At 44.2% G+C, this 24,392-nt stretch overlaps 1 protein-coding gene across 5 annotated transcripts in view; it reads left to right on the forward strand.

Annotated features, from left to right (window-relative positions):
- CSRNP3 (cysteine and serine rich nuclear protein 3) overlaps positions 1 to 24,392 on the forward strand; it is a 146,983-nt gene that overhangs the window by 114,182 nt on the left and 8,409 nt on the right. For all 5 annotated transcript variants that reach the window (XM_045031873.1, XM_045031874.1, XM_045031878.1 and 2 more), the window contains one exon: positions 18,280 to 18,539. In XM_045031873.1, coding sequence (XP_044887808.1) covers positions 18,280 to 18,539 — 260 coding nt within the window. The remainder of the gene's footprint in view (positions 1 to 18,279; positions 18,540 to 24,392) is intronic.

Below are 24,392 nucleotides of genomic sequence, written 5' to 3' on the forward strand. Positions count from 1 at the left end.
TTTAATTGCTTCATTTAACTGAACTGGAGCTACCTGCATGATAACAGTTGCAACTCCTGATTTATTCAGGTTTTGTATATTATTCCCCTTTAGTTTATACATGAGAAGTGCATGAAATTCTAAATGTACACAGATCCTGTGTGTTCAGTTCTTCCTCTTGTACAATATAACCCATAACCATTTCAGAATATAGGTATGAAATTACTGTATAATTTAGAGGCAGCATTCCTAGATCTCATCAAATCTTTATGCTAATTCATTAGTGGGAAAACCTATATTTTCCTTAAAACAGATATGTTTCTATAGAAAGGTGTTTCACATCACATGATCAACACACAATGGAGTTGTTTTCTTGAAAAAGCGAGGATACAATATATACAATGTAGTTTATTTCTGTATATGAGGCAAACTGATAAATTATGGATAGCCTTTAGCAGGATAAAGTAATATGTCTGCACTAAAAAAAATCGCAGTAACTTGTAAGGTTGCTTATACGTTCATTTTATCATATGAAATAAATTACATATATAAAATGAAAAAAATCCCAGTCGTGTGTCATTATGTCCTATCTATGACTATGTATATTGAGTGAAATGGATTACTATGACTTGATTAACTATAATCATTCACCAAACTGGTGAAAAGCATTTTGTGTAGCTAATTTGAAGAAAAATGGGGAGGGGAGGTATGTGTGCACATGCATGTGCACACACGTGCAGATATACAATTTAAACACATTTTTAAGAGAGAAAATTATGTGGGTTTTGACTTTGCGATAGCTATTTCAGCCCTGAATTATAATTCAGATGTTCTGATGCTGTTTTATGATGGCAGTACTCATGTTGGCAGATTCTCATTCATGCTGGCAGGTGATAAAGATGTGCAAGTGTTTTTGTGCTGAAACTGCCTATTTTCTCCTTTCCTTCATGCTTTTTACTTCTGCTGATGTCCATCACTCATCTCATGTGAACATGTGTTCAGGGTCACATATTTTCACTTCCAGCCACTCTGCTCATTAGAAATATGGACACCTTTGTAATATTTTAGGTTCCTTGGAATGCTGGTGAGCTCTTCCATCAACAATATACTTCAATTGTCCAGCAGTTCACTGAAAGGAAGTAGTATACCTTATTTTAACAATATATATATATTTGGTTCTTCTTCGAGTGATTGCTCCTATGCATTCCAGTCAGGTGTGCGCACCGCGCGTGCACGGCATCTTGGAACTTTTTTACCCTAGCAACTCCGGCGGGCCGGCTGGCGCCCCCTGGAGTGGCGCCGCTATGGCGCCTGTTATATACCTCAGCCGGGCCGTCCGCTCCTCAGTTCCTTCTTACCGCCCGTGACGGCCAGTTGGAACTATGGAGTGCTCTCTGTCCTCCACCACCCTAGCTCTCGCTACTGTTCTTTGTATATAGTTCGTTAGTACTTAGTGTAGATAGTTTTCATAGTTAGTTAGTTAGGTTTTAGGATAGGGTTAAGGGGGGTATCCCCTCCCTTTCCTCCCCCGGTGCGGGCTCATGCCCAAGGCACCGGGCTTTAAGCCCTGCGCAGCGTGCCAGAGGCCTATGCCAGTCGGGGACCCACACGACGCCTGCCTCCGTTGCCTGGGCGAAGGACACCGAACAGATAAGTGTTCTTTCTGTTCCGCCTTCAAGCCGCGAACTCGAAAGGAGCGGAACATTCGATTGAAACAACTCCTAATGGAGGCGTCGCTCCAGCCCCCGGCACCGGCCGCGCCGGCACCGAGAGCTTCTTCGGTGCAGAGCGCACCGGCGGCACCAAGCCGCTCCAGCACCGCGGCCCCACTGCCTCAGCCAGCGGCTCCGAAGACCCGGCACCGCTCGCTCTCGCCCTCAAGAAAACACAAGCTGGCGAAGGCACTTGCTAAGGCCCACGCTGAGGACTCAGCGAAGACGATTGCGCCACCTGCGACCCCTGCGGTGGCTGTGCACAAGATGTGCACCGGGCCATTGACTCCGGCGCCGCAAGGGCCGTCGAGTCCGGCATCGCCACGCTCCCCAGCACCGACCGTGGTCGAGCCCAGGCTGCCATCTACGCCGGAGACATTCTCCTCGGCGCGCGAGCTAATACAGCTCATAGAGGCACCGAGCCTCCGGCCCCCGGCACCGCCGGCGCGGGCTGTAGTGTCGGCAGGAAAACCGGCCATGATGCTCCGGCCGCCCTCTCCGGACAGACGGCACGTTCCCGGTCCCGCCGTAGATCACCGTCCCGTCGATCGCGATCTCGGCACCGCTCGCCATCGCGGTACCGATCGCCGTCTCGACGTCGGTCGAAGTCCCGGTACCGCTCGTCATCACAGTACCGGTCGCACTCCCGGCGTCGCACCAGGTCCCGATCGCCATCGCGTCAGCACCGACAAAGGTCTCCGTCCCGGCACCGTTCCCGGCACCGTTCCCCGCGCAGCCGCTCCCGGCACCGCAGGTCCGATTCCCGGTCGAGCTCCCGGCACCGCGGCACGCGTTGGTCTCGGTCACCGTCCCGGTACCGAGACGACCGGCACCGATCCTCGGCACCGTCCGGGGCCGGACTGCCTCGATCGACGGCGCAATCGATCAGCGCCTCGGCACCGCCATGGCCATCCCGCTCTGCATCGGTCGCCTCCGCGGTGGACAGCACTGCCCGCCTTCCGCCTACCCCGCACGGCCAACCTCAAGGGGCACAGCAGTGGGGATTCTGGGTGCCATGGGCCCAGTACGAGGCTCAGGGGGTGCCATTGCCCCCGAAAGCCCCTGCTTCCGAGCGCAGGGTTCCAGAGGCGACGGTTAGCCGGCCGCCCCCTTCTCCTACACGTGAGCCTGACCGCGAGGGGACCATGCAGCCCGACCCAGCCGATGAACAGTCCGCAGGTCCTTCGACGGAGGTTGCTGTCCAGGGCTTGTCCTCGTCCTCCTCACCGGACGAGGTGGTGGCCGGAGCGTCTACCAAGGAGCCACCGCCTATAGACCTGAAGGCCCATCAAGACCTGCTTCGCCGCGTGGCGACGGCTATGGCTCTTCCAGTGGCGGAGGTTCAGGAGGACGAGGACCCTATCACGAATGTCGTCGGTGCAGAGGCTCCCGTGCGAGTGGCGTTACCGTTTGTGCGAACAATACAGAAAAACGCCACCACACTTTGGCAGACGCCTGCGTCCATCCCCCCCTACGGCTCGTGGGGTCGAGCGGAAATATTCAGTCCCCCCCACGGGCTATGAGTATCTCTATACTCACCCAACTCCGGACTCGTTGGTCGTCCAGTCGGTCAACGACAGGGAGAGGCACGGTCAACCTGCCCCTGCACCCAAGTCGAAGGACGCGCGGCGCATGGACCTGTTAGGCCACAAAATCTACTCGGCGGGCGGCCTACAGATGCGCATCGCCAAACAGATGGTCCTCCTCGCCAGGTACGTCTTTGACATCATGACGTCCCTGGCGAAGTTTACAGAGCTCCTGCCAACAGCCTCCCGCCAGGAGTTCTCGGCGATGTTGGACGAGGGAAAGAAATCGTCCAGGTCCTCCATCATGGCCGCCCTCGACGCTGCGGACTCGGGAGCTCGGACCTTAGCCTCCGGCGTGACGATGCGGCGCACGCCTGGCTGCAGTCCTCCACCCTGCCGCCGGAGGTGCAATATACACTACAGGACCTGCCGTTTGACACTCAGGGTCTCTTCTCCGAGAAGACTGATTCCCGGATCCAGACCCTGAAAGACGGTCGCATTGCCATCCGCACCCTAGGGATGCACACGCCGGCAACACAGCGCAGGTCCTTCCAGCAGCAACCCCCACGGTCCTTCCACCAACAACGCTACCGCCCGTACAATAGCCGGCGACCGCCTCCAAATCGCCGTCGTCCTTCCAGCAATAGGCATAGCCAGGGCCAGGCCTCTTCCAAGGCCCCTCAGGGGTCCAAGCAGGCCTTTTGATGGGACGCACGAGGACGGCCCATCACTCTCCCTACCAGATCCTACCCCTTTATTTTACAACCGCCTTTCCCATTTCTTTTCGGCGTGGTCCCAATTAACAACGGACAACTGGGTGCTTCAAACAGTCCAGTTGGGATACCGCCTTCAATTTGTTTCACCCCCGCCTTCCCACCCACCCTCCCTGTCCCTCTTCAGGGACCCCTCTCACGAGCAAGTCCTCTTACAAGAGGTCCAGACTCTGTTGAGCGTGGGTGCCATAGAAGCAGTGCCTCAAGACAGGCGGGGCAGGAGATTCTACTCCCGTTATTTTCTCATCCCCAAAGCGAAAGGGGGGCTACGTCCTATCCTGGACCTTCACGAGCTGAACAAGTACCTGCTCAAGCCCAAGTTTCGCATGGTCACCTTGGGGACCATCATTCCCTCTCTGGATCCGGGAGACTGGTTTGCCGCCCTCGACATGAAGGACGCCTACTTCCATGTCGTGATCTATCCTCCCCATCGACGTTACCTCCGGTTTGTGGTCAACAACGCCCACTACCAGTTCGCCGTGCTGCCGTTCGGGCTCTCCACCGCACCGAGGGTATTTACCAAATGCATGGCGGTGGTTGCCGCAGCCCTCCGCCGTCGTCGAATACATGTCTACCCGTATCTCGACGACTGGCTGGTTCGCGGACAGTCTCGACAGCTGGTGATGGGCCAGTTGACAGATATACTGTCCCTCTTCCGACGTCTTGGTCTTCTCATCAACACCAAGAAGTCCACCTTGATCCCGTCGCAGCGGGTGGAGTTCATTGGAGCGGTCCTCGACTCCTCGTTGGCCCGGGCTTGCCTACCGCGATCTCGACATCAGACGATGGTCTCCCTCATCCGGGACCTCGTCTCCTTCCCGACCACGACGGTGCGCTCCTGCCTCCGCCTCCTGGGCCACATGGCATCATGCACGTATGTCACTGCGTACGCGCGGCTTCACCTCCGCCCATTCCAGTTTATTAAGTTTATGTAAGTTTATGGAGGAGATGGTATAATAGGATAACGGGCTTAGTCAATAGGTCAATTAAGTGCCAAACTGGTACTTAATTGGGTCAAATTGGGTCAATGATATGATATTCTTAACCTCTTTCAGAGGGTATGGCTGGAGAGTCTTGCCCGCATGCTCGGGGTTCAGCTGACCGCCATATTTGGGGTCGGGAAGGAATTTTCCTCCAGGGCAGATTGGCAGTGTCCCTGGAGGTTTTTCGCCTTCCTCCGAAGCATGGGGCAGGGGTCGCTTGCTAAAAGAGTGGGTAGATCGGCTAATGTGGCCTGCATCTTGCAGGAGGTCAGACTAGATGATCATAATGGTCCCTTCTGATCTTGAATTCTATGATTCTATGATTCAGTCTTGGCTCGCGTCGGTGTACCGGCCGCATCGAGATCCCATCGATATGGTGGTCACAGTCTCCAGGCCAACACTCGAGTCCCTCAACTGGTGGCTAGACCCGGAGATTGTCTGTGCGGGAGTCCCGTTCCATCCTCCTCGCCCGTCCGCCACTCTGACCACGGATGCCTCAGCGCTCGGTTGGGGAGCTCACCTGGGCGATCTTCACACCCAAGGTCTGTGGTCGCCCCAGGAGCTCGCTCTGCACATCAATGTCCGCGAGCTGCGAGCGATCCGTCTGGCCTGTCGCACCTTCTGCACCCACCTGCAAGGCCGCTGTGTGACAGTGTTCACGGACAATACGTCAGCTATGTTCTACGTGAACAAACAGGGCGGAGCCCGCTCCTCCCTCCTCTGCAAGGAAGCGATGCTCCTGTGGGACTTCTGCGTGACCCACTCCATTCACCTGGAAGCGTCCTTTCTTCCGGGAGTGCAGAACACACTGGCCGACCATCTCAGCAGGTCGTTCCTCTCCCACGAGTGGTCCCTCCGTCCCGATGTAGTACACACAATCTTCCGGAGGTGGGGGTTTCCCCAAGTAGACCTATTCGCGTCCAAGGAGAACAGGAAGTGCCACCTGTTTTGCTCGTTCCGGGGTCACTCGCCGGGCTCCCTGTCGGACGCCTTCCTGTATTCCTGGAAGGATCACCTCCTCTACGCCTTCCCTCCATTCCCGCTCGTACACCGAGTGCTGCAGAAGCTTCGGAGGGACAAAGCCAGCGTCATTCTCGTGGCTCCGGCCTGGCCGAGGCAGCACTGGTACACCCTGCTGCTCGAGCTCTCCGTTCGGGATCCCATCCCCCTTCCGTTGTGGCCGGACCTCATCACCCAGGACTTCGGCAGACTCCGCCACCTGAGCCTGCAGTCCCTCCATCTTACAGCTTGGTACCTGCGTGGTTGACCCACGCAGAGAGGGACTGTTCGGCGGCAGTACAACAAGCCCTGCTAGAGAGCAGAAAGCCTTCCACTTGCTCCACCTATCTGGCGAAATGGAAGCGGTTCGCGCTCTGGTGTGACCAGCGAGGCCTCAATCCCTTCGTAGTCCCTGTCCCTACCATCCTGGACTACCTCTGGTACCTTAAGGAGCAAGGTCTTGCGGTCTCCTCTTTGAGAGTTCACCTGGCAGCAGTGTCCGCCTTTCGTCCATCTGTGGAAGGTCGGTCCATCTTCTCCAACCAGATGGTTTCCCGCTTCCTTAAAGGCCTGGACCGCTTGTACCCGCCGGTGCGGCGTCCTGCCCCGGCCTGGGATTTGAACCTCGTGCTGGCCAAGCTGATGGGTCCCCCCTTCGAGCCCTTGGCCACGTGCTCCCTGCTCTACCTCTCCTGGAAGACAGCCTTCCTCGTCGCCATTACATCAGCGAGGCGAGTCTCTGAGCTCCGTGCTCTAACGGTTAGTCCGCCATACACCGTCTTCCACGGGGACAAGGTGCAGCTTCGACCACATCCAGCTTTCCTCCCAAAAGTGGTGTCAGCCTTCCACCTCAATCAGGAGATCTTCCTCCCGGTCTTCTTCCCGAAGCCGCATGCCTCGCCTCGGGAGCAACAGCTTCACACCCTCGACGTCCGCAGGGCGCTCGCTTTTTACATCGAGCGGACGAAGCCCTTCCGGCGTTCGACCCAGCTGTTCGTAGCGGTGGCTGACCGTATGAAAGGCGAGCCGATCTCCTCACAGCGGATTTCCTCATGGGTTACAGCATGCATTCGGACATGCTACGAGCTTGCTCGCGTGCCACCATGCCGCCTCACCGCTCACTCGACGAGAGCGCACGCCTCGTCCGCCGCCTTCTTGGCCCATGTTCCCATCCAGGACATCTGTCGAGCGGCCACCTGGTCTTCGGTCCACACCTTCGCCTCCCACTACGCGTTGGTGCAGCAGTCTCGAGACGACGCAGCCTTCGGCTCCGCGGTATTACATTCCGCCACGTCTCACTCCAACCCCACCGCCTAGGTAAGGCTTGGGAATCACCTGACTGGAATGCATAGGAGCAATCACTCGAAGAAGAAAAGACGGTTACTCACCGTAGTAACTGTTGTTCTTCGAGATGTGTTGCTCCTATCCATTCCAGACCCGCCCTCCTTCCCCACTGTCGGAGTAGCCGGCAAGAAGGAACTGAGGAGCGGACGGGCCGGCTGGGGTATATATCCGGCGCCATAGCGGCGCCACTCCAGGGGGCGCCCAGCCGGCCCGCCGGAGTTGCTAGGGTAAAAATGTTCCGGAGAGCCGTGCACGCGCGGCGCGCATACCTGACTGGAATGGATAGGAGCAACACATCTCGAAGAACAACAGTTACTACGGTGAGTAACCGTCTTTTATATTTCAATAAAAAAGTGGTTGAGTGGTGGAGTGAACTGTCCTGTGGGTGATTTCAACCTACTAATAAATCTGATTACCACTAGAGGGGTCAGAACTGGTTAGTTACATTACCTCTTTCCTACCAATTGTCTCACAAAGGGCAGGAAAAATAGTGGGCAAAATGTCTTTATTTATCCTGTTATCTAATTAATTTAATTTTAGCACAAGACCTCTTAAACACAAGAAGATACATTTGCTTGATCAAAATTAACAGTAATAACCAGATACCTTTGTAATTTATTGAGGCATCCTAAAACTTCTGTTTCTTACTGTAGTTTCTTAAAAGCTATGACAGTTTCTCTGTTTTACAATAGAAAGTGTTTGTATAATTCTACAGTTTTGCACAGCTTTTCTGTAAACTAAACTGATATAAGACAGTCTTAAAATAAGAGTTTCCACACACAGATTTGTGCCAGAATAACGGAAAGTGTGAATCAGAGTAGTGAGCCCCTTAAGGATAGTGGTGCCTAAGGGTCAGCCCACCCCCGCTGCATGGTGTGGCCATTTTAGGTTTTGAAATGTCTGATCTGCAGAGTTGACAATAGGCATAAACAGACTAAGCAATTACTTAGGGCCCTAAGCAGCTGCGGGGCGGGGGGGGGGGGAGAGGAGGGAGAAGAAGGAGAGAGGGCACTATTAATTGTTAGTATGTGTTGTGGAGGGAGGAGGAGGAAAATATTCCTGCTTAAGGCCCCCAGTCACTAGCATTGGCACTGATGACAAACAAGGACCAGGAGATATTGGTAGAAAGGAAGCAGTCCTGGAATAAATGGTGTTTGGGGAAAAATCCCATCACTGTTTCTTTAAGGACCCCAAACCTAAAGCCTTGCAGAGTGAGTGAGACAAGGCTCTGCTCTCTCGCGACCGACCAACGGAGCTATGCCGATTCCCCTTCCTTAAAGCTCATATGCTACCTCCTCCCTCATAGCAGGACAGAAACCAGCAAAGGAAGGTTTGTATGCTGAACCCTTGGAACCCAGGGACTGATTGGGGAAAGGAGCCAGCTGAAGGAGAAGCTAGTTAAGGCCCTATAGCTGACCTAAACTGCAACCTAGCTCCAAGGAAGAGAGCTGGAGACTCCTATCTTAAGGAGAGAGACTATTGAAAGTACAGTCCAGCTCCAAGGAAGAGAGATGCAAGAGCATTGTCTTCAGACATTGTTTTTCTGAATTTGGTCAGCAGCAATACAATATTACTGACCATATCAGGGACCAGATTCTTAGCTGGTATAAGTCAATATAGCTCCACTGAAGTAAAGGGGATGGCTAAACCAATTTACCCCCCAGACTTGCTTTTTGCCCCTTCTCAACCAAGCAGGATTCAAGCACAGCTTTTTAGACCGTTTTACTTGTGGCAATATTGGTAGTATTTCACTGATATTCATATATTACATTTAGGGTATAATGTTGATAAGCTAAAATGCAATAGTTACTATGACATTATTTCTGAGCAGTCCCATAGAGGAATATTGAAGTGACATAGTAACTTTTGTTACTGGTAATATCCTGATGACGGTGTACCCGTAAGCTGATTTGGGTTACCGCTGCATCTACTTTAGTGTGTATATGATTCATCATAGACTGGGTTTGAAACAATCTATTTACATCAGATAGTCACCAAAATAGAAAATAGCAATTTGGTTCTGAGTGCACCAGTTTATAACACAGATTGTCACTAGTGTTCCTTATTTCTGAATATATTAAATTGTCAGATTTAGAAATAGAAACTTGAAAGTTTTAACACAAGTGCATAACATTAAATCTTGATTGTTTTTGAAATACTGTTCTAAATATTGTTCTTTAGCTTCAAGAACAATGTTTTTAAATATAGGCATGGAAAAACTACAGCTTTTAGTATTGTGAGTATCAGAGGATCTCAGAAATATTTGGCCAGAGCCAGAAATCACTATATATACTGGCAATATGGAAATATGAAAAGTTGAATGTACATGCTTTAATTTTACTTTTGCAAACAGTGCCCTGAGTTCATATGGTAAGGGTCTAAATTCCAAGAAACATATGTACAGTATCTTCAGACCAACTTTATACAATATTCTGAATAAGCACATATTTGAGAAGCTTCATTGCCTTCCAGAAGGAGGTGGCTACTGTACGTTGGTACATAGTCAGAAAGTGGCATATGTTCAATTTCTAGAATTCTGCTGTATGTTTTAGTATATACCGTATATGTATACAGCTATAGGTACAGTATATTTGAATGGTTTGAGAGGAGAGACAGCATATTTGTTACTAACAGTAATACTGGGGACATTGATCTTCCATGTCAGATGAAATATCAAATGGAAGGATGGCCTTGAGCCTGCTCAGCTGCTTACATCTCACATTCAAAGCCCATTCAGTTCTTCTTCGTTGTTTCTTAACTTTATCAGTCAAACATAATTTAAAGCATAGTGTAATTGATGGGAAAATTACATTTACTTACCTAACAGCAAGTTGCTAAGACTAAGATATTCAGAACTTTAATTTTTTCACCCTTGGTTCTGATTTGGATCAATTTTCACTATATGCAGTCAGTTAAGGTCTAGCAGTTTCAGTGTGCTTCAACATCATTATTGGAAAGTTGAAACTAGCAGAGCTCCGTGCTGTCCTTAGACATGTCTTCTATACGTTTCCTATAGAAAATGAGCCTATCTGATGATGTACGGTAGTAAATATAAACTGGTATATGAAGAAAGAACTGATAATATTTGTAGGAAAGACCTAACTTAACTTTTTTTCTAGCACTTAAAAATAAATATAAGCAAACCTTTTCCTGTCTTGCCATTTAAACGTGATTTACATTTTAGATAGTTACCCTGTGCTTAAAAACATTTGATTAATTTAAATATGCCAGTAAAATTTCTAGTTTTAGAAAAAGCCAAGATACTCTTTTCCAGAACTTTGTGTTTCAGTGAGAAATTAATTTCTTATATTTTATCACTTCTACAGTTTCTAGGGAGAGTCTTTATGCACTTTGGTTCAAGAAAGAAAATATTTTAATTGGGACAATTGATGAAACAGGTTATGCGCATGTAGAAAAAAATTTCATTTTAGTCAGCTGCTTGTGGCCTTGATATTCCTACTTTGACCTCCCTCCAGTCACCTTTGGTTGTCTTAATTAGATTGTAAGCTTTCCAGAGCTGAGAACATTTCTCTTTCTGTGCGTTTTAAAATGTGATGTAAATTTACAATGCCATATAAATTATTTAAATATGAAAACACTATATTATGAGTTTTAGATTGTGGTGAAAAAAGCAATTTATTTTCATTGTAATGCTTTTACATTTTCCGTAGTCATATAGGTATATAGTTAAGTTTTATATAAGAGATTAATTTCGATGTTTACTTTTGCTGCTTAATACAGTGTCATCCCTAATGTACATCATACAGCCTTTCTGTCTGTTAGGAGATTACCTGGGTGAGGCAATGGGGGGAGTTGACATAGAGCCAGCATAACTACCTAACACCAAGGAGGAGCCGCTGCTGCTTCAGAAAGGGCTTTGAATGGGAGTCTCATCTAGTTATTAACCCTGACAGCAGAGAGGCCTTTTCCCCCATGGGAAGCAGTTATAAACCCCAGGCACTTTGAGTGCATTTGGCTGTTGCATTTCAAATAAGTTTGTATGCTAAAGTAGGAGAATAAAATCCAGCACTGTATAAACTGGAGTGTTTGGTCTCTCTAACCCAGTCTGACTTATTTTACTTGACTCACCCCTAATGTAGATGTTTTACATGTACAGCTGATACATTAAAACCTTCCAATAAAATTAAATGATGGTTAGATGGTAGCTATATCCAAACATGTATAGTACAGAGTGAAATCTCTTTAAAATATACATTAAAAATATATTTACCTCATTCTCTTAACCCATTCATCTACACAAAGAAATAATGGAATATTTCACCAGAGGGTTCTGTGAAACTCATTTGAGCTAGAACATACACTGGAAATAGCATGGGCACATCACAGTCAGCCAGTTGCACTGCCTCTGTCACACTTGCACATTTCCTCTTCTCTGATCCCATGGAAGCTTTTTCCTTCCTTGCTTTAAAAAAAAAAATTCAGTTGCTACTCATTGTTCGTTCATTTCTTGATACCTTACACTGTTTCCTTTTCTCTTCTTCTGCTGGATCTTTGATCATTCTCCTGCGTGCCCTTTATATAGCTCTTCCCCCCCCCCCCCCGGCCGTATGATAAAGTTTGATTTTAGATACAAATTGTCTTTCAAAGACCAGCAGTTTGGGGATTGTGGAGCACCTCAGTGTTTTACAGTCAGCAGGCCCTTCTATATACTATTTCTGTTATGGTAGCACTTAGAAACCCCAAGTGGAGATCTGGACCCCATCTTTGAACCTTGTCTTCCTTTTCTTATTAATCCCATGAGTTCTGAATATTAGAGAAAACCTCATACACTAATTTTCTTGCTCCTCTGAGATAGAACTGGAGTAGATTAGAAGGAGGTAATTTTTGAATCAATAATGGAACTTGCAGCATATTAGCAAGCAGGCAATGTGTATAAACTTATGCAAGGTAGCTAATGTATCTCAATGGCCCTTACAGTACATATTGGATCACATTCACCACCATATTCCAGCTGCTCTGCTCCACTAGCTATAAACGTAGTTTAACTGGCCAGAGCCAATGATGCAGAGTCAGGGGCGGCACCAGCACGCCAAGCACGTGCTTGGGGCGGCAAGCCAGGGGGGGCGCTCTGCTGGTCGCCGCGAGGGTGGCAGGCAGGTTGCCTTTGGCGGCATGCCTGCGGAGGGTCCGCTGGTCCTGCGGCTTCGACATTTTTGAACAAGGGATTTTAAGTTGTTAGTTCTCCTTTATTGGGGTAGGTAGCAGAGCAGTATCATGAGAGGAGTAGAAAATAAGATAGAAAAAAAATTAGAGATACACGATGGAAAATAAAAAAACATTTTACTTAATGAATGACTTAGAACCGTGGTTTTCAACCTGTGGTCTGAAGGCAGAATTGAGACCTTTCAAAATTTTGGCCCAAGCGAGGGGGCATGAGGGCATCATTTGAGCTCCCCGCCTCAGGTGCCAAAATGTTGTGAACTGGCCCTGTGAATTAGGCCCATCTCTGTTTGCAGTTAATATTTCTGCATGAAGGTACCTCTGTTGTTTTTTGTTAATGTGAGGATTTTTCTGTTTCAGTATTTAATATCAGTAGAAAAAGACAGAAACCCAAACAATGAAATATATATAGAGAGAGGATATGCACTTCCTAATGCTGTAAAGATACAGTGATGCTGGATCATCTGAGAAGGGAAATAGTTTAGCTGGTCTCTTTCTTTGCGCTGGTGTAAATAAGGAGTAATGGAGTTAATCTGGATTTATACCCATGTTAATAAGATTAGAACTTGCTCCTTTGGAGTTTGGACTGTACATTTTCATGTAGCTCAAGGTGCCTGGACATAGTTCTGCTTCGAATAACATATAGAAGAACCAGTTAGTACTCAGATTCCAAGCAAGCAACAGCTGCCAACTTCTTTCACCATCCCTAGTCCCAAAAAACTTTAATTTTTCCTGCAGATGATCCCAACACTTAAATATATGATGTTGAATATGATAGATGTAGTTAGCTATAGAGTTAAGCACAAAGTTATACTCTGTAGTGATGTACTATGGTTCTTATTCTGCCTTTTAACAAAAATCTGACATACCATAAAAAGATGTTTTCTGTTTTTTATATTCACAAGAGCTAAAGATGCTTGTGATATTGGTGTTAGTTGTATAGTATGTTGTCTTTTTTCATTTTCTTTTAATTATTAAGATGTGTTTAACTGTGGATAAAACTGCACTTGGCATCACTGGAGGTTTTTAAGCCACTCATTCAGTAGGCTTGCCACTAAACAATAATGTCAGGAAATCTCAGTGCCCATGGGTAAAAGCATTTCCTTAACCTTAATCCCCTAATACACTATAGTTACAATGCTTAAAGACTGTTGGTTTGGGGGAATCTGTCTATGTACAACTTACAAATTCTGTTCGATGTTGGGGCCCCTGCATTTCTGTGTCAGATCGCAAACTATTTTGAATGTGCAGTATTGCTGACCTCAAAACATCAAAAATCTAAAGCAATAAAAGGTCAGATTGGTCCAAAAATCATGTTGTTGTTTTTTAAAGTGTGTGTGTGTGTGTGTGTGTGTGTGTGTGTGTGTGTAAAAAAATATACATTTTAGGTCTCTCTTGATTTTTTTGAACTACACCTGCCCTTCCCCAGTGTGTATGTGACAATTAGCCTTGCCCACTCTCCCAGATTTATTGGGTGAAGTGATTTAGGCCCTTGCTGAAGGAACTCTCACTCCCCCATCTGTCCAGCCCCTGCCCAGCGATTAATTCTGCCCTCTATTCATTCCCCTCCCCCATCAGTTCAGCCCACTCATCAGTTAAGCCACCCAAACCCATCTCTCTTCCTGGATTTCTTCACCCATCTCTCCTAGGCCTGGAGAGAGGGCTGCAGCAAGCGCACCCCCTTTCCAGCCTGGGGGGGGGCTTTTCGCTCCCTTCTGCCCTTTCCCAGGCAAGGTGCTACAGGGCAGGGGAGGAGCAGAGGTGCCATCTTATTCCTGTTGCTCAGAGGGGGGAGGTGGCAGAGCCCCTTGAGCTGATGGACCTATTAGCTCTCTCCTTCCCCATCCCTTCCTACAAGAATGACTTCAGATAACTAGAACGGGGTGGGGAGGAGAGCTCTGCCTACAGCAGCTCTGACTGGTTATTCAGCCCCAAGAGGTGGCCAGGTGGGACAGTTAAAGGGCTCAAATTTGCTAGAGGGGTGGAGCTTCTTTTGTCAGCACAAGACTAGTTCCAACCCCAGCCAAAATCATGTCACTTGTGAAAAAATCATGAGGGTTGGCAACACTGTGTGTGGGGCTGGGTTGCTTTTTCTGTTGTGTTTTTACCTCCATGTTGGACTGATGACACAGGGAGCTGAGCCTACAAGTCTGGTCTTTGAAAGAGACTGTCATTAAGGATGATTTATCAGTGATCAGACCTGACCCACAGAGAACAATAGGATCTCTGAAGGCTGGGGTAAGCTAGTTTGTCCTAACTTTTCTGCAGGAGATTGAAGATTGGAAAATGGAATTTCCACAGCAGCAGGAACCAGATGGTGGTGGGAGTGGGATACATAAACTTGTGAGACACACAGAGCAGAGACACTTCATGATTTGGAAGAGAAGGCAAGTGCAGGAGGAGAGATCCTGGACTCCTTAGAGGATTCTGCCCAGGTGCAAAAAATTGTCCAGAGTGGTGAGGAAACAGGGAAATGTCTAGATCTGTGTATCTTTTGTGCTATCTAAGTAAAAAGTAATTGTGTTTAGGAGCCCTTACAAAGCCAATTTGCTTTTTGCTATCACATGTCCCTGAAAGACAGTGTAAATCAGAGTGCCCATGTGGCTGGAGTTTTGGGAGAGGGTGTGTATGAGCTACTAGGAATCTGAGGAGTTAGCACTGATCCTAGGGGCCTAAGGCTGCTGGACCACGTAGTCCCATTTCTGTGAAAGTATAGCAGACAAAGCACCTGTGCTCAGGAGATGTGCCAAAGAAGTCAAGGGGAAAAACAGTGCTGCAGCCTAATGAGACCCAGAGCACACAGGTCCTGCAGATTGGACCCAGCACAGCAGCCTGGTGTGTGTCCAGCAGAGGGAGTTCTATTAGGGATGTGTGTGTGACAGCCATGTAATCAAAAGTATTTAGTGTATACACTTTACAGACGTGTACATTTTCTTTTTTCATTTGTGGACCCCTAAAAAATTTCAAATGGAGGTGCGGCCATAGACATAGTCTGTGGACCCCAACGGGTCTGTAGACCACAGGTTTTCAGCCACTGTTCTAAGTCATTCATTAAGTAAAATGTTTTTTTACTTTCCATCTTGTATCTCTAATTTTTTTTCTTTCTATCTTATTTTAATCTTTAACCTAGCCTGCTGCTGTTTCATTCCTGTTGGTAGCTATAAACACTGCATTTGTTTACTTGGTTGGGAGGCAGGCGTGCAACTGCTGCTAAGGATGAAAGATAATATCAGTACTACTCCACAGATTCCCTGCCACCAATCCTAGAACAGCCCACGTGACTCCTCCTTTCATTGTGTGAGAGCAGGATTTCTGGGATGCTCCCACCTGATAACTAGTACTGGTTCGAAAACAAAATTTCCATTCTGCAGGAAATTGTGACATTTCAAAATTTGTTTTCATTTTGAATCTGAATGAAAAATTGAAATTTCAAAATGTACTGTTTTATCTCATTAAACAGTTTTATCTCAATAAGGCAAAGAGTTTTGTTTTGATAATGTTTAAACATGATTTTAGATAAAATACTACGTACAATATAATGCATAATGTAATATAATATAAAAGTTATATGCAGTGGCTCAGTTTGATAAAAGTTAAGATGTTTCATCATTATCAAAATTAAACTAGAAAGCTAAAATGATTTGTTTCAACTTTCTCCAGTCAAAAATTTTGTTAAAATCAACATGCTCCTGCAAATATTTTGATTTCAGCAAATACTGCATTTCCTGGGGAGGAGTAGAAACTGTCCCATGGAAAAAATTTTAGCCAGCTCTACTAATAACAGAGATCTTCATATTTGCATCCTACCCATCTTTGGCATAGCACTATAAAGTTGTTTCAGAGTTGCAATTAAAAAAATAAAAATAAAATATCCTCTGTAAAATAATATAGGGCCTCTGGGATTGTACTCAGTGGTTATATATGATGCCAATTAAATGTAGCACACCTGAAGGACGTTTCTTGAGAAGTATATTTTATTGGACCACACAATAATTGTAACAAAATCGTATTTAGTAGAAGTGAGAATGTTTCATGGCAGTGCTGAGAATCAGAATATTTTGGGTCTGTGTGTGAAATATGATAGGTCTACTTTTGTTAACAAGGCTATTGATATTTTTAATGAAAGTCAGTTTTTCTTAGCACTACTTTTTTAAGGAGAGTGAAAAATGTTGTATTTTGTTGTCTGTTAATTTCCTCATGTAGAATTGTTCTGTTTTTATTTCTTATCACAAATTTTTTGTTCCATAACAAAAGAGTTGTGGTGAGGAGTGGGGGCTGGGAGCAGAGCCAGAGCAGCAGCTGCGGCCAGAGGCTAGGGCCAGGGGCAGGGCCAGAGAGGAGTTGGTGGCAGAGCAGGGCTGGGTGGCGCTCCCTTCCCACCCCACTGTGGAGGTGGTCTGGGCTCTACTGGACCACACTGGATGTTCCTCCACTCCCCACTAGGATAGTTTGGGGACCACTACTCTGTTCTTTATGACAGATAGGTTTCTCATATCATACCTGTGCAATTGTTGCATCTAAATTACATGGCTGTAACACATCATCTAGTTTCTTGATTTCCTATAGCCATTTTATAATAAATCAAATAAAATAAGCTGCCATATCTTAAAAAAGTCAAGGAACTAGTTTGTTGCTCTTATTTTGTTCTAACGGCAAACCACAGCCACTTTTGAATGTCAACTACTGAATATCATTACAGGAATCTCTATCTGTACAACAAGGAACAAATATTTAAAGATAGAAACAAGACCTATGGCACCATTTTTAAATCAGTGCACATCTTGTAGAGCTACATTTGTGTGCAACATGAATTAAGGACGGAGGGAAAGGAGAGGAGTGTGAGAGAAGGTTAAAAAAGAAGAAGGGAAATAGGCTTAGCGCTGACTTCACATGTAACAATGAACTGTTCACTGGGTGGTAGCAGTGGGATAGGTGGAGACAAAGGAGAGGAATGTAGTTGTAAATTAGTATTATTTGTATAGTATCATCCTGTGACAGGTTTCCCATTATTATTATGAATTTCTAGGTCCCTGGGTGACAGTAAAATGCTGCTTCATAGTTTTTTCTAAAGCTCAGTTCTCTTTTTCTGGAATACAAAATAGTGGTGCTTGGAATCTTCCCTTACTCCTAAAAAGAGTGACAATAATTCTAGCTATAACAGACTAGAAGTCTTCAACAAGAATCTTACAGACACAGTGGCAGTAGATATATATTACACTGTGTGTGAAATTGGGCCACATTTCCCCTGCCTCATGTCATGCAATCCTATTGACATCAATAGGATTTTCTGAAGTGTAAGTCAGTGCCAGTGTCTTTCAGATGCTAAATTACACTGCGATGGCTTCTTCCGATCTTCATTTATTTTACTGGTGAAAGATAAAACATTGTGAAAAGAGTATGGACTAACCTGAGTGTCCTGGCAAATGTTACCTCCACTCTTAAAATAGATGACAGTGTCCACAAGTGTATGGTTTTGTAATAGTGCAAGCAAAAACAGAAGCTGCCTGACTCCTTACTTTGTTTAAACGCTTTGGCTTAACTTGAGTAAGAAATATGTTGTATATTTAATAGCCAAATTCTATTGTCTCATGTAAAATGTTTATTGCAGATCTTTACGGTTATTTTCTAATAATACCCCTCTCACAGGAGACCCAATCCTGCAGAACTTTGCTTGTGTGAGTATCCCATTTAATTTAAAATTAATGGGACTACTCCAATAAGTAAAGATGTGCTATGTGACCAACAGGTTTTTCATTAACATTATAACTGGCTTCCATTTTAGCTTCATCAATCCTGAAGAGGGAGAAGCGGAAAAGGACAAAGAATGTTCATTTTAACTGTGTTACCGTGTACTACTTCACAAGAAGGCAAGGCTTCACCAGTGTCCCGAGTCAAGGAGGAAGCACATTGGGCATGTCCACTCGTCACAACAGCGTGCGCCAGTACTCCCTTGGAGAATTTGCAATGGAACAGGAGAGGCTCCATCGAGAGATGTTAAGAGACCATCTAAGGGAGGAGAAACTTAACTCTTTAAAACTGAAGGTAAGAATGGCAAGGAAGCCTTGCTTGCTCCCATCTCCCATATTTTAAATGGATACTATCAAGACACCATAGACCAGACATTTAACCTGGTCACTTTATCTGACTTCATCACATTTAAATTCAATAGAAAATGTTCCTCTGATTTTTAAAAAATTCCAATTAAAACAGATTTTTGTTTGGATTAGATACATTAATCTACAGGCAATGCAATCAAAAAATGGCAGCATGGTGCTAGTGATGAGATATGGAAAGTGAAACTGACTGGTTTCTTTTCTTGACCAACTTGAACTAAATGCAAAAAGCAAACATTAATGTTGAAAAGTACATTCCATTTTTGAAAAAATCAGTTTAATCTTCCACCATATTATAAGCAGCATAGTTATGGATGCTTATTTTAAAAAATATATATTTTTAACCAGAAAGTATGCCATTAAAGAAGAAAAACTTGCAAAATTTCAGCTCTTTGTTTGACATAACTGCTTGATGCAGGTGCTTAGCCCTACTGATCCAGTCTCTACAAATTGGAAATATGGTCCTGCGTTGGCTTTTGAAATACAGCATAGTAGATGTTCAACATGTGTGTGCTTTTTACATTCAATGTATCATTGAAAAATTATGTTTAGAAACACTCGTCCTATTCACAAATCTTATTAAAATTAGTAGCAAAACTCCCATTGAGTTAAATTGGAAGAAGATTGGGCAAACTAAGAATATGTCTTAATTGTTTCTGTTGTTCATTTTATTTTGGCATGGTTGCAAATTAATGTAATTAGCTTTGAATGATTTTTAGAATTGTAGCCTAACTGCAGTCCTTTTCCCGCTATAAAATTATGCTGAGATTACATCTCTCTGTTTCAGATACCACTAGCAGGCAGATTCCCAAAACAAACTGGCATTATTCCGAGTTTAGAACATTACTCATATTGCCTCTTGGGCATTTTTTCACAGGTTTCTGCCTGACCTCCTTAAGAAGTTTGTGTGGCTCTTACTACACAGACACTGTTGTAATTACTCTGCTGTTTACTAAAGTTTCTAGTTTGAACAGTGAACAGGTTTTTTTAATAACTTCTAACCCTCAACTTTCATGGTGCCTAGGTGAATGAAAGACAGACATTGGAATGGATTTTAGGCGGCAGGCCACACCTTTATTGACATTGGTTGGGGCTGTATATTCCCTCCCATCTGATACACCAGGCATTTACCTGGATCTGGTGTGGGATTATGGGGCTCCCACCAGATAACCAATTATTTGGTATAGACCTGTCCCTGAGGACTCAGCTCACTTCTGAGTCCTCTAACCCTCCCACTGCCCAGAGAATAGAGGTTACCAACATGGGCTTCGGGCTTCCCCGTCTCCTTACAGGCACAAGATCCACCAATGAAAATCCCAGATCTCATTTACCTCTAGCGCTCTCATCCCTTTCTCTCCCTCCTGGGAGTGGCAGATACTCATTTTTGGTCCATTGAGCAACATGCCCCCAACCTGATGAAACAAGAGGGGAGGCACAGTTTTTTGGGGGCACAGATTCTCTGACCAACCAAATCCTCTCCTGCTGAGACTAGGCGTAGAGCTGGGGAGGGTTGTTTAAAGTAGACAGTGACTGTAGTCAGGATTTTAAATTCCTGTAAATTCTCTTTTCACATATTGGTGTAGCAATAAAAGTTTGATTTCTATTCCATGCACCCCCTCCTCCCAGTCTCTAACTGCTGGATTAATTCCTGTAGCCAAATGGAAGGGCCTCACCTACAGATGGAAGTTTCTTCCCTCACTATTTCTTAGCAGCTAGTGGTGACTGTGAGGAATCTGTTTTGGGGTAGTAGGTTTACTTTGTATTGCCATCCGCACACATTCAAAACTCATGAGTCAAGCCCCCAAAATCTTGAGACTGATTTAAAAATCATGAGATGTTTTTTAAAACTGGTTCTTTTTATTTGCCTTCTGATTGTTGAGCCTTTGGCATATGTTTGGGTTTATTTTCAAGCTTTTCTCTGCAACCATGAGAATTAGAAAGGTGAGATTCTTCCATAATCAGTTTAATTCAGGACCATGGCTTTAAGAAAATAACAAATGTTGTGCGATTCACAACAAAACCACGAGAGTTGGTAACACTTTCTATCAGAATATGTATTGCAGATACTAGTCCTGATTCTCTTCTCATTTAAACCAGTATAGATCACTGAAGTCAATGGAGTTACTGGTGTTAAACTGTTATCAATGAGAGGAGATTTGAGCTTAGTATGTTGAGCTCATAATGGGAGCTCCACTCCCATTGATGCTAATGAGCACCATGTTGAACACTTTACTCCAATATTACTCATTCATGCCAGCTTCCTTTTTTCAAAAAGTGGTTGTGAGGAAGAAGAGGGGGAGAAATAATATTATCATTGAGTCCCATTCAGTCACAGTCAATGTTAGAAGTTTGAGGGAACATTTATTGTCGAGCCTTTTAGGCAGTCATTCTGAAGCATCAAATGTTCTGTTTAGGAGATGGAAGAGCTGTTTTGCCATTTGACCTGTGTCTCAGTGAACACAAGGAAGAAAGACATTACAGTTCTTAGGTGATAAGATCAGTGATTATGATCTTGATTTGAAGCGTTCTGCCCAGGAGTTACATGTAAATTGCTATACAACTGCACAGAAAGCCATTTCATAAAATGAAGTAGGGAAAGTTTTTGTTTGAAAGTTTTTTTTTTTTAATTTACTGTAAAAGCTGTGTGTTAAAAAAGAAAGAAATGAATGAGGTTTTATTTCAGTTCTCCTGGTTTGTTAATTTCTACATTGCATCAAATATGTGGACTGCTAGGTAGCAAACATGACATATTGTGGGCCTCATTCAAAGATGCAAATGTCTGATAAAAGGAGTGAGTATCTATGTTAGGTACTTGGTTTTTTGTTGTTGTTTTTGTTTTACTTGCTGGGAATAGTAGTTTCTTATTTAGCTCCCCATATTATTAAAATCAAAGAAGAATTTTTAAAAAGACAAAGATTATTTTAACCATTTAAGCACAGGGCAGGTTTGGCACGCCAGCATTGTTAACAGATCAGCAGTGGTTTGTGAAAATTCTAATTGCTGAGTTGGAGCGTAAAAATCATCCTGCCTACAAGAAAGAGACATGGGAGGATTTACTTTAACAAATTGTCATTTGAGGAAACATTAGTAACCTCAATAAATTTACCAGCATGACATGAGTGATTTGAAAGTTCACAGATCTGGGAACCAGGATGTGTCAGCACATTTACCTTGCACCAAGCTAGACTTTGCTTTACACATTGCAGAGGTGAGCCTCCTGAATACAAGAGAATCCAAAGCAAAGCCACCAGAAAAGAACGTAGTTGTCTACTCTACCGCAGTATAGGAATAGGATTATTCTAGCAACCATTTTCCCATTTAAAAAAAAAAAAAGTTAAACCATTATTCCAGGCCTTCTCCATCTTTTTATGAGTATCTAACAGACATCAGAGAATGTGCTTAAAGAATAGCTGACAAGGAACAGTATGTGTTTAAGTCCAATTTTCTAGTCTCTGAATATCTGTAGGGAAGATCTCTATGCTATTTTGTAACTGCTATATAAATTAGGTAAAATGGATAAAAAAAGACAAAATGGTATGAATATGGTGCATTTACCTTTCGCTTGTGGAGATATGTGTTTAGCACTTTACTAGAAGAGCTATTAGCTGCATAGTAACTCCAATAGAAAGATTTGAAAGGGCTCAATGCATTCACATCTGTCTTGGAAATGTCAGTAATGGGTGAACTGATTTAATATTTTCAATATTTGGATTGCAGCTGTGCAGCTCTAAAAAATTTAATTAACCCTTAAACTCAAGAATATATATACTTCAGTGCACACAGTTATGGACAACTCCTGTGATTTTTAGGAAGGTCTATTAGGTTCCTTTATTATATTATGAATGTCTCTATTTTTCAGCCATTCCCCCTCATTTTGAGTGTACTATGAAAGTAGATGCCAAGAGTTCTAGCAGCTAGAATCAAAAGGAAAGAAATTCTCCTGCATTATTATTTTGCCCTGTTTGCACTCTGGTGAAACCTGCTGCAGAAACTAAGTTTCCTTCACCTGATTCCCTTGTGGAGAGAAGTTTTCAGCTAAGGGGGCAGAGAGGAGTGTGGCAGAAAGTTCAATTTCTCAGGTTTTATAGAAGCGAAGCGAATTTCACACCAAGGCCTTAAGTGTACATCAGCCCTTGTTCGGTCCTTTGCACTGCCATGAATTTCACTCTGATAGCTTTAAAATATAGACTGTTATTTCTCCCTATACCATATTTTACTCGGATTAGCAATATTGTAATATTCACAAAAGGATTTAATGCTCCTCTAAATTCTCTCATGAAAATGTATTTTGTGACCGTTAATAGTGTCAAGCTCCCCTTTGTATTTAGCTGATAAATTGTTTATTTAGGAAGTGGTCTACAGTAACTGGGAGAAAGTGTGTCACTTTTTATTCAGTGGTTATTCTGTGCCATCTAATTCAGAGTTGCTGTCACCATGCAGAAGAAAAGGTAACAATAAACTTGCCAATGAACCTTGATTATTAGCAGTTGAAAGACTTGACTATAAGTAATAAATCACTGCCTGACTTTCGTATGACAGATTTGGGATTATGTGATCTAAAGGCTATGATCCAAATGTTGCAGATTCTGACTTATTTGTTGACAAAAACACAATCCTGTTAGGAGCATGTGTTGGTTACCAATCACCCAGTTCAGCTTCAATTTCACTTGCAAGCATATGAAAACTATGAAAATATTGGCATGAAGGCAACAGGTTATACAACTCAAAGAGCGAAATCAAACTGGTATGAGCATAATCTAATGGGATGTGCACAAGACTGGGATCAGGAGAATGGGTTTAAATCATTGCACTGCCACTGCATGGGATCTTGAGCATGAGAAGAAGTCTGGACACCAATGTAATATGGGAATGTTTATCAGTATTAAATTCATTAGAGTCAAATCAGTGGTTTTAGGACTGATGATAAAAGCAGAGGAAAAATTAAACAGGAATAAAAGCTTGTATAGCAATTTTTCCATATACTTAACTTTTTACCTGTCACTGGATAATTGAATTATTTATCTTTTTGCTAGAAAGAAAATGATTAGCATTTGATAACTGAATAAAGCATGGATCATCATCAGTTCTTCATTGGTCTTTGGAGGGTGCTAATCAAAAGTCACCAGAAACTAACCCAGATACGAGAGATTCATTCACCTGGGAGGGGAGATATGAAGATACAGACCTCTTCAAATCCCCCACATGACACAGGAACATGTTTGTGGCTAAACCATTGCAGCATAGAAACAGATTTTATTTTTATTTTTACTAAACATGAGCCCAACCTACAAAATTCACCTCCAGATCCAAAGTCTCTGAATGTTCAAATCCAGGGGCCAGCAGAGAATATCTGTATTTTATCATTCCCTACTCTATTGCATTCAGCTCCAAACACGTACTGCTCTGTCAGATACAAACTTCTAGCTAGCAGCTTGAAAATATTTCTCTTTCTGAATAAAAAAACTTATTATTCTACTGTCATATCTTTGGACTGAGAAGAGGCAGAGGAAGAGCACCACATCTTATATAATGGGCATCTTAATAACTGCTTGTTGTGGCTAACAAAATTATTAACAGTTTGGGGGCAAACAGAACAAAATACAGATTTTTATCACCTCAGGTAATATAAAAATGTGTGGTGCTCCCTACGCCAGCACAACTTTCTTTATTAAATTTCTCCTTGTATTATTTGTATTAAACTGCTTTTAATACCCTTTTTTTTAATTGGCTGCCACGAGCAGGAACTACGTTTTAAATCAAGAATTATATTTTAATTTTGTAC

The sequence above is a fragment of the Mauremys mutica genome, chromosome 10 (assembly GCF_020497125.1).
Source record: "Mauremys mutica isolate MM-2020 ecotype Southern chromosome 10, ASM2049712v1, whole genome shotgun sequence".
Taxonomy (NCBI): Eukaryota; Metazoa; Chordata; order Testudines; family Geoemydidae; genus Mauremys; species Mauremys mutica.